The sequence below is a fragment of the Sparus aurata genome, chromosome 23, assembly GCF_900880675.1.
Source record: "Sparus aurata chromosome 23, fSpaAur1.1, whole genome shotgun sequence".
In the NCBI taxonomy this organism is placed as follows: Eukaryota; Metazoa; Chordata; class Actinopteri; order Spariformes; family Sparidae; genus Sparus; species Sparus aurata.
The window spans coordinates 12,580,275-12,598,802 of NC_044209.1; the positions used below are offsets into that span (position 1 = coordinate 12,580,275).

At 37.9% G+C, this 18,528-nt stretch overlaps 3 gene segments (V, D, J or C); all 3 read left to right on the forward strand.

Moving 5' to 3' along the window:
- Positions 1-3,457: 3,457 nt before the first annotated feature.
- Positions 3,458-3,890, forward strand: LOC115575963 (immunoglobulin heavy variable 3-33-like; the record flags this gene model as incomplete). The annotated part of the segment is given in 2 exon segments: positions 3,458-3,506; positions 3,601-3,890. Coding segments are annotated over 2 exon segments (339 nt in total), but the record flags the coding sequence as incomplete, so codon positions are not given.
- Positions 3,891-8,702: 4,812 nt separating this feature from the next.
- LOC115575153 (immunoglobulin heavy variable 4-38-2-like) lies at positions 8,703-11,852 on the forward strand. The segment is given in 3 exon segments: positions 8,703-8,742; positions 8,833-9,130; positions 11,669-11,852. Coding segments are annotated over 3 exon segments (522 nt in total).
- A 3,464-nt stretch (positions 11,853-15,316) lies between these two features.
- On the forward strand, positions 15,317-15,753 carry LOC115575960 (Ig heavy chain V region 6.96-like; the record flags this gene model as incomplete). The annotated part of the segment is given in 2 exon segments: positions 15,317-15,365; positions 15,455-15,753. Coding segments are annotated over 2 exon segments (348 nt in total), but the record flags the coding sequence as incomplete, so codon positions are not given.
- Positions 15,754-18,528: the final 2,775 nt, after the last annotated feature.

Consider the following 18,528-nt stretch of genomic DNA (forward strand, 5'->3'; position numbering starts at 1 on the left):
TTGTTATTTTTTTTATTTGTATGTTTCATATATGTGGCATCTTACATATGTCTTGTAAGGTTTTAATACAACACTTGCAAGCTTTTGGTTTCACTAATGATTGCCCAACTCATATAAGTTTGATATTACACATATCTACTAAGGATATTGTATGTGGATCTACTGTCATATATAGTACTTATAGGTTCCCAAATTATATAAGTTTGATTTTACACAAATTTACTAAGGATCTTGTTCTTGGTTTGACTGTCATATATATTACTTACAAGTTTCAGACAAAACACGTAAAAACTTAGCAAAATGTATCTATATCTTTTCCATATGGGTGGATTTATAGCAGTAGTGGTAGCACCCAGTACTACTCTGAGTCAGTCAAAGGCCGGTTTACCATCTCCAGAGACAACAGCAGACAGCAGGTGTATCTGCAGATGAACAGTCTGAAGACTGAAGATTCTGCTGTTTATTATTGTGCTCGAGAGACACAGTGACTGGAGTTGTTGAGCAGCTGTACAAAAACCTACACAACTAATCTCTGCTGGGCCAAAGGAGCCAAAGCATGAAGTATTTTCTATCATACATAATAATATTATAATTTTAAATCAGTCCATGAGATATATTGATAGAAAACATCAAATGAAACAAAACATAATAACGGTCAATTGTTCATAATAGGCCCAAAGACAGCACAACAATGTGGTCACTGAAATAAAATTTAACTACAAATTAAGAGGCAATAATGTTGCTAAATGTATGTCATTAATATAAATGTAGCCACTTTCAGTCAAGTAATTTAGGGATCATGTATTCTTTATTCAGATGTATGTCATTAATACACATACATTACAGTTTCTTTCATAAAATCACTAGAGGGCAGTCAGTGACAAGTTTGTCTCTCCTCTGTTACTTAAAGGAGACTCTGTGTTCTCATTAATATTAACTGACTGACTCTCAACACTCAGATGTAGTTTTTGCATTTTGTCTCACAGGTTTCAGTTCCTGAGCAGCTGATTTCCTCTCGAGGCTTCAAGTTTCTCTTTATGTCTTAAAATGTCTGCTGACACTGAAATGATTAAAACTCTTTCATCCCAACCAGCAGCATCAGACAGAAGTTTTCATACTGTTTACATGATGCTGTCTGCTGTCACTTTGCTGCAAATACAGGAAGAACACTAAGTGATCAAATGCTGCAATAACAAGATGTTCTTACATTTGAAGTTAATCTTAAATGTGATGTAGGAGGTGCTGACAGTAAATACATTCTCTCAGGAAAACAGCTCACATATTTAAAGTGTTTTAATGATTTGAAAACATGCTGAACACACTGTAAACATGGCTTATAGAAAGCAACATTCTTGATGGTTTCTCCTTTTGTTTCCATGACACATCATCATTAATTTTGTAATGCTGACTTTAAAGAATATGTTTTCCATTATCTATGGTTCATGTAATATTCACAGTTAGAATAGTTGTGATAATCATTTACAGTTGTTTCATTTCTGTAAAAACAGGGACAGTTTCAAAATGTTCCAGTTGAGTGTGTAATGAAATGAAAATATCATGTGTAAAGCAGAGGTGATTTCCAGGCATGTTTTCACTCTGCAGATATGATAACAGTCAACAGACTCTTCTATTGGCTCCAGTCAGACCAACATTGATGCTTCATATGTTTGATTCTATGCAAACTCAGTGAGCTTCCTTGTTACTCAGCTATAAAAACTTCCCATCAGGCTGTCAGTGGAGTTCACAACACGTCACTTTCAACATCAACCATGTTTTCTGTAGCTCTGCTGCTGCTGTTGGCAGCTGGATGTGAGTCTCTCTGGATCTGTCAAAGTCAACAGTTCTTCTTTTGCGGTTAACTTGATCATTTGTTCCAAAACATTTTGTTTTTTTAACAGGTGTGAAGTGTGAACAGTTGACACAGCCAGCCTCTGTGACTGTGCAGCCAGGTCAACGTCTGACCATCACCTGTCAGGTCTCTTATTCTCTTGGCTACTACACAGCTTGGATCAGACAGCCTGCAGGGAAAGGACTGGAGTGGATTGGGATGAAATATACTGGAGGCTCATACTACAAAGATTCACTCAAGAACAAATTCAGTATCGATTTAGACTCTTCCAGCAACACAGTGACTCTAAATGGACAGAATGTGCAGTCTGAAGACACTGCTGTGTATTACTGTGCCAGAGAGCCACAGCGAGAGACAATAACAGGAGAGTCATACAAAAACTACTTCCTCTATTTACCACCACTAGAAACATTCTGTTGTCTTAGTATCACTTTTATGTGAATAACTGTCAGTCATGAAAGTTCAGAGTTGATACTCAATATTGAATTCTTATTTCATCTAAACGTTAAACGTTAAATTCAATCCCAAATTTGTCACACAAAAAGTCATGGAAAAAAGTTGTGTTTGACCATCCAAGATCTCCCAAGAAACTTCTGATATGAAAACTTTTTACAACTTTGAAAATATATACTGCATATTAGAAGAGTAAAAGTCCTGTTAGAGAAGCAATAAAGTTTTTTAAATAAGCCTTATTTCACAGATGTTATCAAAATTATCTTATAACTTGTCTCACTTGTAATTTACAGTCCAAATTAAGTTTAATGGATATAAAATAAACTAATTTCATGATGAAAAAAGAGAGTAAATGCAGAGAGAAAGTCAAAATTAAATAGCTGTCTGGTAAGGACTGTATATGGACGAGCTATGAGCCAATCAGCATTCAATGATCCATTAATAGTAATGACTGATTTCAAAAGTCCTCAATGTTTAACTGAGGACAATTGTGTCTGCATTTAATTTTAGCTTTGTGGAATTCCATGTTTTGGTCATCAAACCTCCACCAGTTCAGCTACTGTTCAATGATCAGAAAACCAAAATGTTGTATTCAGTAATACTAATAATAGTGAAGGCCGCATGCTTGCTTGTGATTTACTGAGCCACATGATCACTTTCTATTTAATGATGTTTTACAAATGGACCCAACCTTTGAACATTTCTGGAACTTTCCCCAAAAGTCTGCCCCTTATTATGGATATAATGTTGAATTTACTTTTTATCAAATAGCCATCATTCAAAACTACTGTTTACACATACATTCTCTATTTACAAGTATTTTACATGACAATTTGTTGAAAAACTTATTTTACAATGGAGGTAATTCAGATGTGGAACCTGTGTCAGATGTCTGTAGACTTCCAAAAGTTGTTCTGGCAAGAAGCTTTTCTTGCACGTTCACAGACAAACAAAAAGAGTCAGAGGTTCAGATACTGAACCTGTTACGGACATCAATAGACATCCATTCTACAGTTTCACCAAACAGTAACTGATATATGAGTCAAATACGGTTCCTCCCTGTGAGGAGAAGTCGATGCAAAACTCAGATGTCTTCCTCCTCTACTTATCTGACTGCAGAGAAGATGACAGAGAACGGTGGACACACAGTTTAACATGATGGACTATAGGACAGGACTGCTGCTGTTAACTGTCTGCTGGGCAGGTGAACATCTACACTGATATTAAGTTGTAGTGGCCTTAAAAATGGTTCCAGCTCAAAGCACCTTACTACTGTATATTCATTTTTGTCTCAACAGGTGTTGATGGTCAGACTCTGACAGAATCTGAACCAGTGGTTAAAAGGCCTGGAGAATCTCACAGATTGACCTGTACAGCCTCTGGATTCACATTCAGCAACTATGGGATGCATTGGATCAGACAGGCTCCTGGAAAAGGACTGGAGTGGATCGCCTTGACTTATCATGATGACAGCAAACAATTCTACTCTGAGTCAGTCAAAGGCCGGTTTACCATCTCCAGAGACAACAGCAGACAGCAGGTGTATCTGCAGATGAACAGTCTGAAGACTGAAGATTCTGCTGTTTATTATTGTGCTCGAGAGACACAGTGACTGGAGTTGGTTGAGCAGCTGTACAAAAACCTACAGAACTCATCTTTACTGGACTGATAGAGCCTGAAAAATAATTAGTTTTATTTGGTCCTATTATGTTAATAATGAAAACATGAACACTATTGATGAATAAGTCATTAAAGGGGCACTGTGTAGTTTTGGAGAAGAAATTTAATGTCAGACTTTTAATATTTACAACATCAATGAGGTGATAATACAAATTCAGAAATATTGATCTTTTCCAAAAATAAATAAACAAGCTAAGGAAAATAAGGTCCCCAAAACAGTGTTTGGAACTAGGAAGGTGGGGGGTCTGCCATATATAAACAAAATAGACAGTATGAAATTGTGTTTTCTGTTTAGTCAACCAACATATGAAGAGAGGTTTTTTTTTTATTTATTTAGTTTATTTCGGCTTCTAGCTTCTTCTTAAGGCATAAAAGAAATCAGTCAATGGACTTTGACTTCTGATTAAAATGTATTAACCAAAATTACAAAGTGCATCTTGAACCAGCAAGCATTTAAACAGATCATAAAATATCTTACTGTAATGATCAATCACTCACATGATAGGAAAAGACAGCAAAACAATCTGCTGAAATAATTGTCCAGGTATGAATAATCAATAACGTTTGTATTATTTGGTATCTAAAGTTAGACACAATCTGAGAGCGAGAAATAATGTTGCAGTTCCCTTTACAAAACCACTAGATGTCAGTCAGTGTCAAGTTTCTCTCTCTCACTATGAGGAGACTCTCATATCTGCTGATCTCGTTGATCTTAAATGAATGATACTCAAACCCTGACTGAACCTTTCCCTTTGTTTCCTGTCTTTGCAGTATGCTTCCTCACTGAGGTGATCCATCAGTTTTATAGTGAATTCTTAAAGTTATTCTTAACTTTAGATCACACATTCTTAATGTAAAAAAGGCTCCCCCTATTCTCAGATTTAGTGTAACTGTATCTCCAATCATTGACTGATAAAATGCAAATTCACAAATTGTAAAACAGTCCCCGCCCACTCTGCCTGCACAGTATATATCCTTCATGAAAGCCTTTGCAGTTGACTCAGGCAAGTTTCCACCATGACAGCTGTACTGAGTTTCTTCTTCTTGGCTCTCATTTCAGGTGAGTGAAGTCAGTGTCAGTGTGTCAGCAGAGGAGGAGAACAAGAGCTCTGGATGTCTGCTGGCTCCTCGTCATCTAAACTCTGTCTCTTTCAGCTGCTCAGGGTCAGTCCCTCACCTCCTCAGAGCCAGTGGTCAGCAGAGCTGGACAACCAGTCACTCTGTCCTGTAAAGTGGAAGGACTTGCTCTGGCTTGGCTGCACTGGATTCATCAAAAACCAGGGAGAGGACTGGAATGGATCGGACGCATTGATAGTGGAACTGGCACAATATTTGCCCAAAGTGTCCAAGGCCAGTTTACCATCACCAAAGACACGTCCAGAACTGTTGTGTCCTTAGAGGTGAAGAGTCTAAAACAAGAAGACTCTGCAGTTTATTATTGTGCACGAGAGCCACAGTGACACAGCAGACTACAGAGCTGTACAAACACTGAACTACACTGATCTCTGTATGAGAAGCACTGAAGCATGTCAGGACTTTGAAAACAAATAATGTTCCTTTGAATGAGGCCAGTTAACAATGAAACACATTTCATCTGGTCTGTCTGCTCTACCCAAGTAATGAAATAAAGAATAATGTTTTCATTTTCTGATTTGGACTCTCAATTGAACATCAGTCAGTCAAAGGCCGGTTTACCATCTCCAGAGACAACAGCAGACAGCAGGTGTATCTGCAGATGAACAGTCTGAAGACTGAAGATTCTGCTGGGCTGAAGGAGCCAAGCATAAAGTATTTTTATATCATACATTTCATATATTATAATTTTAAATCTTTTCCTGAGAATTATTGATGGTAAACATTAAATGAAACAAAAGAAAATAAAGATTATTTGGCTCAAAGACAGCCCAACAATGGGGTCACTGAAATAAAAGTTAACTACAAATTAAGAGGCAATAATGTCGCTAAATTTAAGTCATTAAAATAAATGTTGCCACTTTCAGTCAAGTAATTTAGGGATCATGTATTCTTTATTCAGATGTATTCTCATTAATACACTAAGCTGAATTACTGCATTAGATACAGCTTTAGTCCGCTGAGGATTTTGGTCACTTTATTCAAAAGGTTAATGCATTTCAGTCAGGGATATTATGAACCAAGATAAATGAAATAATTTGAGTCTTGAAGGATAAGATATTAATCTCTCCCTTTTAAATATTATCAGAGAAATAAAGATCCCATAAATAGTTTGTGTCCTCTGTTATTCTAATTTCTCTAGGCTACATAAATGTGAAAAAAAATGTTTCTTTTATAAAATCACTAGAGGGCAGTCAGTGACAAGTGTGTCTCTCCTCTGTTACTTAAAGGAGACTCTGTGTTCTCATTACAGTTTTTCTAAATTGTTTACACACAAAAACTGGTACTTGAGACAAAATGACCACAACATGTAACTCATGCACCAACCCCCTGAACCAATTCTGCTAAACTAGAAGCACAATTCCTGCTTTACACTCAAATTGCAGTTCTAAAACACACTTTTTTCAAAACACTACACACAATTCTCTGCATTTGGCACAATTTTCATGAAGAAAAACTCTTGCTTTCACAAAGAACACTCTGTCATTCAAAATTATAAAGTGAATTGCCCTACTATGCACACTGACTCATCACATGGGCAAACACCTAGACACCCTACACAACACACTCATTCCACCAGAGCAGCTCAGGTACATTGTCATTTGGGACAACGTAAGTTTCCACTGGGCAGCTCTGGTTCGTAACTGGTTCACTGCCCAACCACGCTTTATCTCCCTCCATATTCTCCATTCTTCAATCCTATTGAGAATTTTTTGTAAAGTGTATGACCAAAATCCACAAATCCACAAATGTGTATACCCCTTCTCCAAGCTATGGAAGATGCATGTGGATATATAGCAGTTTGTGCTTTTCATGGCTGGATTCACCATGCTAGGTGATGTTTCTCTTGCTGCTTGGCCAGGGAAAACATTGCTTGTGATGTGGATGAGGTGCTGTGGCCAGACCGAAACAGAGGAGATCATGCTGCACAGTTTTTTGGTTGTTTTTTTTTTTTTTTACTGTAACTGTGTACAGTAAATTATTCTGTTGTTTTGTAGGTAGACCGTATATTGTTGTATATGCACCTTGTGTTGGTTGAGATGTACACTGTGTACATTGTTTTTGTGGGAAAAATAAAATATATCTGTTACCGTGTATTTGTGTGTTCTGAGTATAAAAACAATATTCTCAAATATTTTACATCACACTTATGTATGTACTGACTGTAGTAAGTGTAACTGAACAAAAAAGGCCTAAGTCATTATGATGAATGAAGAAGAAGTGTTTTTCCATTCATCATAGTGTTTTACACTGAGCACATCAGTGTTCAACTGGTTCTTATAAATGTCTATTCATTTGATGGTTTGTGTGTGTCATTTGAAAACAAAATACCATTTTGAGAAGAAATAACATTGTTTTGAATGTAAAGTTTAATTTTGCAGGAGAATTGAGGGGTTTTGCCCATTGTGTGTGTGATTTTTGATTTGTGTGTAGAGTTCTGAGAGCATGAGGCATGCTTTCAGAAAATGTGTGTAAACAATCGAGAAATAGGAGGGATATTATAAACCAAGATAAGTGAAATCATTTGAGTTTTGAAGGATAAGATATTAATCTCTCGCTTTTAAAGAGTATCAGAGAAATAAAGATCCCATAAAATAGTTTGTGTCCTCTGTTATTCTAATTTCACTAGGCTACATAAATGTGAAAATTAATGTTACAGTTTCTTTCATAAAAACACTAGAGGGCAGTCAGTGACAAGTTTGTCTCTCCTCTGTTACTTAAAGGAGACTCTGTGTTCTCATTAATATTAACTGACTGACTCTCAACACTCAGATGTAGTTTTTGCATTTTGTCTCACAGGTTTCAGTTCCTGAGCAGCTGTTTTCCTCTCGAGGCTCCAAGTTTCTCTGTATGTCTTCAAACATCTGCTGACACTGAAATGATTAAAAACCTTTCATGCCAACCAGCAGCATCAGACAGAAGTTTTCATGCTGTTTACATGATGCTGTCTGCTGTCACTTTGCTGCAAATACAGGAAGAACACTAAGTGATCAAATGCTGCAATAACAACTAGCTGTTCTTACATTTGAAGTTAATCTTAAATGTGATGTAGGAGGTGCTGACAGTAAATACATTCTCTCAGGAAAACAGCTCACATCATATTTAAAGTGTTTTAATGATTTGAAAACATGCTGAACACACTGTAAACATAGCTTATAGAAAGCAACATTCTTGGTGGTTTCTCCTTTTGTTTCCATGACACATCATCATTAATATTGTAATGCTGATTTTGAAGAACATGTTTTTCATTATCTATGGTTCATGTAATATTCACAGTAAGAATAGTTGTGATAATCATTTACAGTTGTTTCATTTCCGTAAAAACAGGAACATTTTCAAAATGTTAGTTGAGTGTGTAATGAAATGAAAATATCATGTGTAAAGCAGAGGTGATTTCCAGGCATGTTTTCACTCTGCAGATATAATAACAGTCAACAGACTCTTCTATTGGCTCCAGTCAGACCAACATTGATGCTTCATATGTTTGATTCTATGCAAACTCAGTGAGCTTCCTTGTTACTCAGCTATAAAAACTTCCCATCAGGCTGTCAGTGGAGTTCACAACACGTCACTTTCAACATCAACCATGTTTTCTGTAGCTCTGCTGCTGCTGTTGGCAGCTGGATGTGAGTCTCTCTGGATTTGTCAAAGTCAACAGTTCTTCTTTTGCAGTTTAACTTGATCATTTGTTCCAAAACATTTTGTTTTTTTAACAGGTGTGAAGTGTGAACAGTTGACACAGCCAGCCTCTGTGACTGTGCAGCCAGGTCAACGTCTGACCATCACCTGTCAGGTCTCTTATTCTCTTGGCTACTGGACAGCTTGGATCAGACAGCCTGCAGGGAAAGGACTGGAGTGGATCGGAGTGAAAAGTACTTCAAGCTCATACTACAAAGATTCACTAAAGAACAAGTTCAGTATCGACTTAGACTCTTCCAGTAACACAGTGACTCTAAATGGACAGAATGTGCAGTCTGAGGACACAGCTGTGTATTACTGTGCCAGAGAGCCACAGTGAGAGACAATAATATGAGAGTCATACAAAAAGTACTTCCTCTATTTACCACCACTGGAAACATTCAGTTCTCCTGGTATTACTTTTTTGTGAGCAACTGTCAGTCATAAAAGTTCAGAGTTGTGTCTCAATATTGAATTATTGTTTTATCTAAAGTGAAATATAAAATATTACATTCAATTGCAACTTTGTCACACAAAAAGACATGAAAAGAATCTTCGGCTTCCGAGATCTCCCTATAAACATCTGAAGTTAAGACATTTTACAAACTTTAAAAAGTTATTATAAGAGTAAAAGTTCTGTTTAAGGATCATTGAAGTTTTTTCTTTTTTTAAATTAAAACTTCTGCCCCATTTTACAGCTCGCAATATCTTAGTACTTGTCTAACCTGTAATTTAGATCTAAATTATATCACAAATATAGTGATAGTGTAATAAATCAAATTGTATGTGCTTTAGTACAGATAAACTAATTTCATGATGAAAAAACAGAGTATATGCAGCAGTAAATTTTACTGAATCTTCATTTATTTTTTATTTATTTATTTATGTTGTTTGTTTCGGACAATTCATAAGCATCACATTTCATCATTGTTCAAATAATACAACACACATGGCCGAAAGGGAAAAAGCGGGAGAAGCCAAAGCTTATCAAGTCCCGCCCCCATTACCCACAGGATAAAATCTTCATTCTGATCTTTTCTTGTCTTTTGCAAATTACTTTTTTCTTTTCTTCTCTTTTTTTCTTTTGTTATGACCTTTGACAACACATATTACAGCAGTAGCATACAGAGCTGAATTCAAGCTCTAGACAGTACATACAGATTACATGTGTGTCTGCACATGTGTCCATATTAGTCCATCATGAGTGAACAACAGTCTCATCTTATGGCCTCATCTTATAGCCAGGCTTGCCACAAAGTCAGAATATCCAATTGAGAGAGAGCAAAAGTCCAGTGTATTTATTATTTGTTGAGATGGTGTTGGGATGGTGTAAGAGCCCTTTAATGCATTTTCATGTTATTCATCAGTCTCCTCGGCAGCTTTTATGGCTGTTAGCTTCGCCATGTCCTCCCGATTGGTGGCTACATCAACTCGCATCTGTATCACGAATTGACATACAACTTGACAAGTTGTATGTCAATTGTTTTATATCAGGTTTTACAGTATCACCCATTTTTGTCATTGCTGATTGTCCATTCATTCATAAACATGAACAACATTTACCTTTTTGTTTGTTTTGGACAGATTCCGGTCAGATAATCAGCAAAACTCAGTCCAGATTAACATTTCAAACATTTATATGAGAAAAAGGAGATTTGTTTGTGTTGTTCATTTTATTTGTAGCAGTCTCATTGTTTAAGATTTGCTATCTTTCTTTATATTGGATTGATTTTCCAAAATCCCTCTGGAGTAATTTCAGGGAATTCTGACCCCCTGTGAGCAGGGTCGGGGACTGACTCCTGGTTGAGGAGTGGAAGCAGCTTTGGGCATTTCCATCCCAGCCAATCATGGTGTAACGACGCACTTTTGTGAAAGCTAAAAGAGGTGGGGAATGACACCCAGGTGTCTCTCAACCTCATTTTCACTATCATTATTCGAAAATTATAATTTTCTGTCTTGCGTTCTGAATCTTTCACTGAGAACCTCAGATTAGATTGCCAGCCAGAAACTCTTGTCTGTTTAGGCCCTATTGTGTTTTATTGGCTCCCCACATCATTCTAGTGAGGAAAGTGTGTTTATTCTGGTGAAATACATTTGGAACTTTTTTTATTCTTGAAGTTTGGCTCTTTTGTCTCCTCAGTATTGCTCTCCACCCAATGAAAAAGAACCCACCTTTCCCCCCAACATTAACCTCCCCTTAAAAGACCACATAGGCTCTTTTATATAAATATGTTCCTATAATAAAACATTTTCTCCACCTAGAATATATAAAAATGAATGATAATTAAAAGGAAGTGACATTTGTGTCAGTGAGAGGACAAAAGAGCTTCAACAGCTTTAACATCAACCATGTTCTCTGTACTGTGATAAGCAAGAATTTTACATTAAATCATTGAGACGTGCTTCACAAATAAATACATAAACAAAATGGTAGGTAGGTAAATACATAAATGGATGGTTCTGGCTTTGGATGTGTTTTTGTCATCATTATTCAAACAAAAATAAATTAATGTCACAATTAGTTGAAACTTATTATATTAATAATAGAGTAATAACTAACAGAGTGTGTACATGAGCCACTCCCTCCTCATGATGTCCTGATGCAAATCTTCAGTCTGTGCAGTGTACTTCTGTCCTGCTGACTGCTCTTGTACTTTGTGTGGAGCATCAGAGGTCACATCTCCAGCCTCAGGATGATGAACACACTCACTCTTCTGCTGGTTGCTCTCTCTCTGCCCTGTGAGTTCTCCTGCTTCTTGCTGTTTTATCTTTTATCACACAACATGGACTGATGGTCAGTCAGTGATAGCAGAAAACTTCCCAGATGACTGTCTCACTTTCTTCTGTTGCTCCTCTCTTCTTTCATCTCATCAGGTTGCACAGGTCAGAGTATGGAGTCCATTCCTTCCAGTTCAGTAGTGAAAAAGCCTGGGAAGACTCTCAGTCTGTCCTGCAGGGGATCTGGCTTCACATTCAGCGGCTGCACTATGAGCTGGATGAGACAACCTGCAGGAAAAGGACTGGAATGGATCGGGAATGGCTTCTCCAGCTCCAGTAGAAACACTTATGCCAGCAGTGTGCGAGGAGGTGCAGAAATCCGCAAAGATAACAGTAACAGCATGGTGTATCTGAGACTGTCCAACTTAAAGGAGAACTTCGGTAGATTTCAACATGCAGCTTTATCGCTCAAGCTACCCTTGACTAGCCAGTACCGAAAACGCGAACACTTTTGGTCCACCTCTTACAGAGCTCCTTCAACAGAGAGTTAGCAGTGACAGCAAACAGCATGGGGTCAGAACTTTACACTGTGTTTTAAGCGTCTTAACACGCTTCAAATCTCACCCCAAAAAGTATGCAACATCAGCAGACACCTAAGAACACAGCACTGTAGCGTTTATGACTCACAATGAATAAAAAAGTGGTTAAAACAGCGTGTTTGTGCAAGCAGCTATATACCGTTTGTTGACATCCGTGTCGTAGACCAAACTAGTCGATCTGTCGAGCGTGCGCTTACTCCCTCACTGGCAGCGACGGAAACTGGAATTTTGCAGACAGAAACGTATTCCAGCATTTTCGTTTTTCTGTTCATAACGTACATGTTTGCTCATGCTAATGGTTCTTGCAGGGAGAAACATTTGTTTCCAAAGACCTACAGGTGGCAGCAGAACATATGAAGTCAGATGACATTAAGGAGAGTATGACAGTGACTCTAAACACTCACACATACATACATGCATCATATGAAAACAACAGCTGATGTTGTGGTTCATGACTTCCTGTTTCTCAGTGTTACATTTATTATGTGTTTTTCTCAAACAATGATGGTTTATAATGTTCCCATTATTAATGTTTAACAGCAGGTGATGAGAATATATTTGAACAATTACATGATATATCCAGTATATGGATGGACCAACAAATAAATACATCTTACTGGTGTGTGAATAAACACAATTATTAAATTACTTCAGACAGTTATTTATGATCAAAAACATCACACCGAAAATCTTAAAATGTAGAACATAAAATGATGATGTCATTGTTGTTTTGTCCAGAGGTGTGTGAGATGTGGTGTGTTTCTCTGTGAGGAGGAGGAGTCGATACAAAACTCTGATCTCTTCATCTCTACATATGTGTTGCAGAGTGAAGGACAGAGACTGAATCACTGACAGACACACTGTAGACTGGACAGAGACAACTGGCTTTTACAATGATCACACCTGATTATTTGGTTGTTTTTCTCATCCTGTCTATTAACTGGGCAGGTAAGAACAATGATTGTTTTTCTGACAAACCTCCTGCTACAAAGATAACATGGCTGTATTACAGTAACTAATGAGCTGTTTAACTGTCTGTAGGTACTGAGGGTCAAACACTGACTGGGTCTGAACCAGAAGTTAAAAGACCTGGAGAATCCCACAGACTGACCTGCACATATTCAGGGTTTGATAGCAATTACTGGAATGCTTGAATCAGACAGGCTGCTGGAAAAGGAGTGGGGTGGGTTTCTACTATCAGCTATGACAGTAGCTACATCTTGTACTGTGAGTCAGTCAAAGGCTGGTTTACCATCTCCAGAGACAACAGCAGACAGCAGGTGTATCTGCAGATGAACAGTCTGAAGACTGAAGAATCTGCTGTTTATTATTGTGCTCGAGAGACACAGTGACTGGAGTTGTTGAGCAGCTGTACAAAAACCTACAGAACTCATCTTTACTGGGCTGGAAGATCTTGAAAAATAATTTTAGTTGTATTTTTTCTTTTGTTTGTTTTCAATAAAATCATGATCACTATTGATGAATATGTTATTAACCATCAACAATTAACATTAAAACAAATAACTAAAATATCTTCCTGTAATGATCAGCTCCTCACATAAAAAGCTGATGAAAGCAAGCAATCTGTTTAAATCAGTGGATTGACAATTATGTTTGTATTATGTGGTGTCTATAGTCAGATTCTGAATGATACTCAAACCCTGACGGAACCTTTCCCTTTGTTTCCTGTCTTTGCAGTATTCTTCCTCACTGAGGTGACCCATCAGTTTTATAATGGAAGCATGAGAATGACAGTTCAGCTTGAACTGTATTAATGCTCTTCTTAACTTCACACCACACATTCTAACTCTCAACAGCGCTCCTCCTTTTCTCAGATTTAGTGTTTATGTTTCAAAACTGTTTCTCCAAAATCTCTGATTGATCAAATGCAAATTCACACACTGATGAACAGTCCCCGCCCACTCTGCCTGTACAGTATATCTCCTTCATAAAATATTTTGCAGTTGCTGACTCAGCCAAGTTTCCACCATGACAGCTGTACTGAGTTTCTTCTTCTTGGCTCTCATTTCAGGTGAGTGAAGTCAGTGTCAGTGTGTCAGCAGAGGAGAACAAGAGCGCTGGATGTCTGCTGGCTCCTCGTCATCTAAACTCTGTCTGTTTCAGCTGCTCAGGGTCAGTCCCTCACCTCCTCAGAGCCAGTGGTCAGCAGAGCTGGACAACCAGTCACTCTGTCCTGTAAAGTGGAAGGACTTGCTCTGGCTTGGCTGCACTGGATTTGTCAGAAACCAGGGAGAGGACTGGAATGGATCGGACGCATTGATGGTGGAAATGGCACAACGTCCAGAAATGTTGTGTCCTTAGAGGTGAAGAGTCTAAAACAAGAAGACTCTGCAGTTTATTATTGTGCACGAGAGCCACAGTGACACAGCAGACTACAGAGCTGTACAAACACTGAACTACACTGATCTCTGTATGAGAAGCACGGAAGCATGTCAGGACTTTGAAAACAAATAATGTTCGTTTGAGTGAGGCCATTTAACAATGAAACACATTTCATCTGGTCTGTCTGCTGAACACAAGTAATGAAATAAAGAATAATGTTTTCATTTTCAGATTTGGACTCTCAATTGAACATCAAATGAACAAATGATGCATGTGCATCATGTTGCATCACTCACCATGTGTCAGTTTTTCAACCATAAAGTATTTAAATGTAGTTTGAAAAGAGAAAAACAGGTTGAAAAAGATTGTGTCAGCATGTCTTGGCTAAAACACAATCACAAATCTATTTAAAACACCTGTTAAATGTGTGATGGTATAAGGTGACAATGAAGCAATATTCATAAAAGTGATACTGCTGATCAGAATTAAACTGTAGATTACTTTTATTGTTGTAAAACTTCTAATGTGCTGCCAACTGTTGGCTGATAAGAAACAAAGCACTGATAACAAGATTAATTATTATCTAATTAGCTTGAATAAAACCTGTATGTTAATGTGTCAGATGTCTGAACTAAGAATAAGATTTCAATAGAATAAATGTGATTGCGTTGTTCATACTGACATTTTATAGAAAGTAAAATGTGTTAGACTCTCAGACATTAATTCACAAGTTTTGATAAATATCTCCAGTCAAGCTGTTTCCTCCCTGTGAGGAGGAGTCAATGCAAAACTCAGATGTCTTCCTCCTCTACTTATCTGACTGCAGAGAGGATGACAGAGAACAGTGGACACACAGTTTAACATGATGGACTATAGGACAGGACTGCTGCTGTTAACTGTCTGCTGGGCAGGTGAACATCTATACAGGTGTTGATGTAGATATGTCTTCAAAAAATTGCCAACTTACGGCCAGTGACTATTTTCTTCTTTGTGTTATCAGGTGTTGATGGTCAGACTCTGACAGAATCTGAACCAGTGGTTAAAAGGCCTGGAGAATCTCACAGATTGACCTGTACAGCCTCTGGATTCACATTCAGTGACTATGCTATGCACTGGATCAGACAGGCTCCTGGAAAAGGACTGGAGTGGATTGCCTATATAGGCACACTCGGTTACCCTACCTATTACTCCCAGTCAGTCAAGGGTAGATTCACCATCTCCGAAGATGACTCCAGCAGTAAAGTCTACCTACAGATGAACAGTCTGAAGACTGAGGACACAGCAGTGTATTACTGTGCCAGAGAGACACAGTGAGAGACAATAACAGGAGAGTCATACAAAAACTACTTCCTCTTCCAAATGAGCTCCACAGAGTCACAGAGAATTCAAATAGAGACTTTAAGTAACAAAAAGTCTCGTTTGTGTGTTTTTCCTTGGAGGTAATGTTTAGAGGAGATGTAAAAGTCCATTGGAGAAACTTCTGATCATAAAATAATGTTGTAATACTTATACAGTATAAGCAGACCCTGTGTGTCTGGAGGTATAGACACTCACAGATGAGCCTTGGAGAATCTAGACTATGATAATAATAATTCAAAAGACTACATTAACTGTATAAAGCTGTTTTTGGAGTACAGGTTTTCAATCCATTTGGCAGCAAGATTCCAACAAGGACAACACAGAGTCAAGACAGAGAAATGTTTTCTCTCCTTTATCATACTCTGTGTGCCTCTCAACAGAATCAGTAATGCAAAAGCATATGAATTAATTAAACTGTTGTTGTTTTGGACACATATTGAATGGAGCTCTGAGAGATAACGTCTCCTGCTCAGTACAGTAGTACAGATACAGCTGTGAACACTCCTGATGACACATTAGAGGTCTGATCACTCGGCCACATTTGGAGAGGGTCTTAGATGGATGTTACCACATTCTTCGAGCAGTGTGTTGGCACATGTACGGCCTATAGCATTGAAACATTGAAAAACCGCCTAGTCAGCAAATCTCTAAAGTTTTATATCTTCAGAAAAATTGTAATTTAGAAAAATATATTTTTTTTTCATGACACCATCAGTTCAGAAATTAGTTGCCAAACTTTTTTCTACAGTGTCTGCTGTTACTCTGCTTATGGGAATGTGTGTGTGTCACATGTTCCCTCTTTAAACCTGTAGAGGAGGTCTATGCAAACTCTCCTCTTATAAACACACCATCAGTAACTTGTGACAGAAACCTGTGACAGACTGAGATATATTTGAAACACTGAGATCAGAGAGCTCTGAACTACAGTGTTTATCACAGAATGGAAAATACAATCATCTGGAGTGTATTATTTGTATTTAGTATTCATGGTGAGAAAATTCATTCTGCTTTACTTCTTATGTAAATGTCAAACCTGTGATTTACAAGTTTGTTGGATAATGATCACATTATCTTTGCTTCCAGGAGTTTGGAGTGAGATCAAACTGGACCAGTCTCCCTCTGAGGTGAAAACACCTGGAGAGACAGTGAAGATGTCATGTGTCATATCTGGGTTTGACATGACGAGCTACTATATTCACTGGATACGACAGAAGCCAGGGAAAGCTCTGGAGTGGATTGGGAGGATGAACACAGGTTCAAACTCTGCTATCTATGCCAGCTCCTTTCAAAGTGGTTTCCTCATGACTGAAGATGTGTCCAGCAGCACTCAGTACCTCGAGATCAGGAGCCTGACAGCAGAAGATTCTGCTGTTTACTTCTGTGCTCGAGAGACACAGTGACTGAAGACAGTGGAGCAGCTGCTCAAAAACCTCCACAGACAACAAACATGTGATCTAAATGATATTCTCACCATGATCTTGTTAAAAAGTCCCTTGATTTAATACACCTTACAGATACCATATGGTGTCATTCTTATTATCTTTATGATGTTACATTACTAAACTATCGGAAACTGTTGAAAGTAATTTGCAATGACTTGGTATTCAATATTTAAATGCAAATTTGAGATACTGTGGCATGACCTCAAACAGGCCGTTCATGCTCGAAAACCCTTCAATGTGGCTGAATGAAAACAAATCTGCAATGAAGAGTGGGCTAAAACTCCTCCACAGCCGCCATGTGATCTTCATGACATCTGGGTTTTATCTCCACCTGCAACAGCACTTTATATCCACATTAGATTCACATAGAGTTTACTGTAAACTCATGACTAAATATTTATTCTCTTTATGTTACATAACTCACAGTAACAGAGTTTCTTCACTTGTCAAAACATTAAATAACACTAGATTTCTACATAAGTACAAACTCTTCATGTCATAAATCCCCAAAAACACATTCAGGTGATTGGTGGATGGTTTAACATGATAAAATGACAATTCAACAAACTTCAAAAATACTAAGTGTTATTGGTGATAACCATCATAAGAATACTGCAGATTATCATTCAGCACATATGCTGTCTACAGGAAGAAATGAGAAAAAATGATGCTGATACAAATTATATGTGAATTGGTTTGAATGAATGCTGTTTGGAAATGTGACAGATTCCTAAACTAAAGTTCGTATTTTGGTGTGTTATTAAAATGAATCAGGGAAAAGTTTAGTCCCTGTGAGGAGGAGTCAATGCAAAAGTCAGATGTCTTCCTCCTCTACTTATCTGACTGCAGAGAGGATGACAGAGAACAGTGGACACACAGTTTAACATGATGGACTATAGGACAGGACTGCTGCTGTTAACTGTCTGCTGGGCAGGTGAACATCTACACTGATCTGAATTTTTAGATAACTTTTAGTTGTGCTGCCAAGCCAATGACAATGACTTTTTGTCTCAACAGGTGTTGATGGTCAGACTCTGACAGAATCTGAACCAGTGGTTAAAAGGCCTGGAGAATCTCACAGATTGACCTGTACAGCCTCTGGATTTTCAATTAGTGGCTACTTAATGAGCTGGATCCGACAGGCTCCTGGAAAAGGACTGGAGTGGGTTGCCACTATTGATGTCACTAGCATCTACTACTCTGTGTCAGTCAAAGGCCAGTTTACCATCTCCAGAGACAACAGCAGACAGCAGGTGTATCTGCAGATGAACAG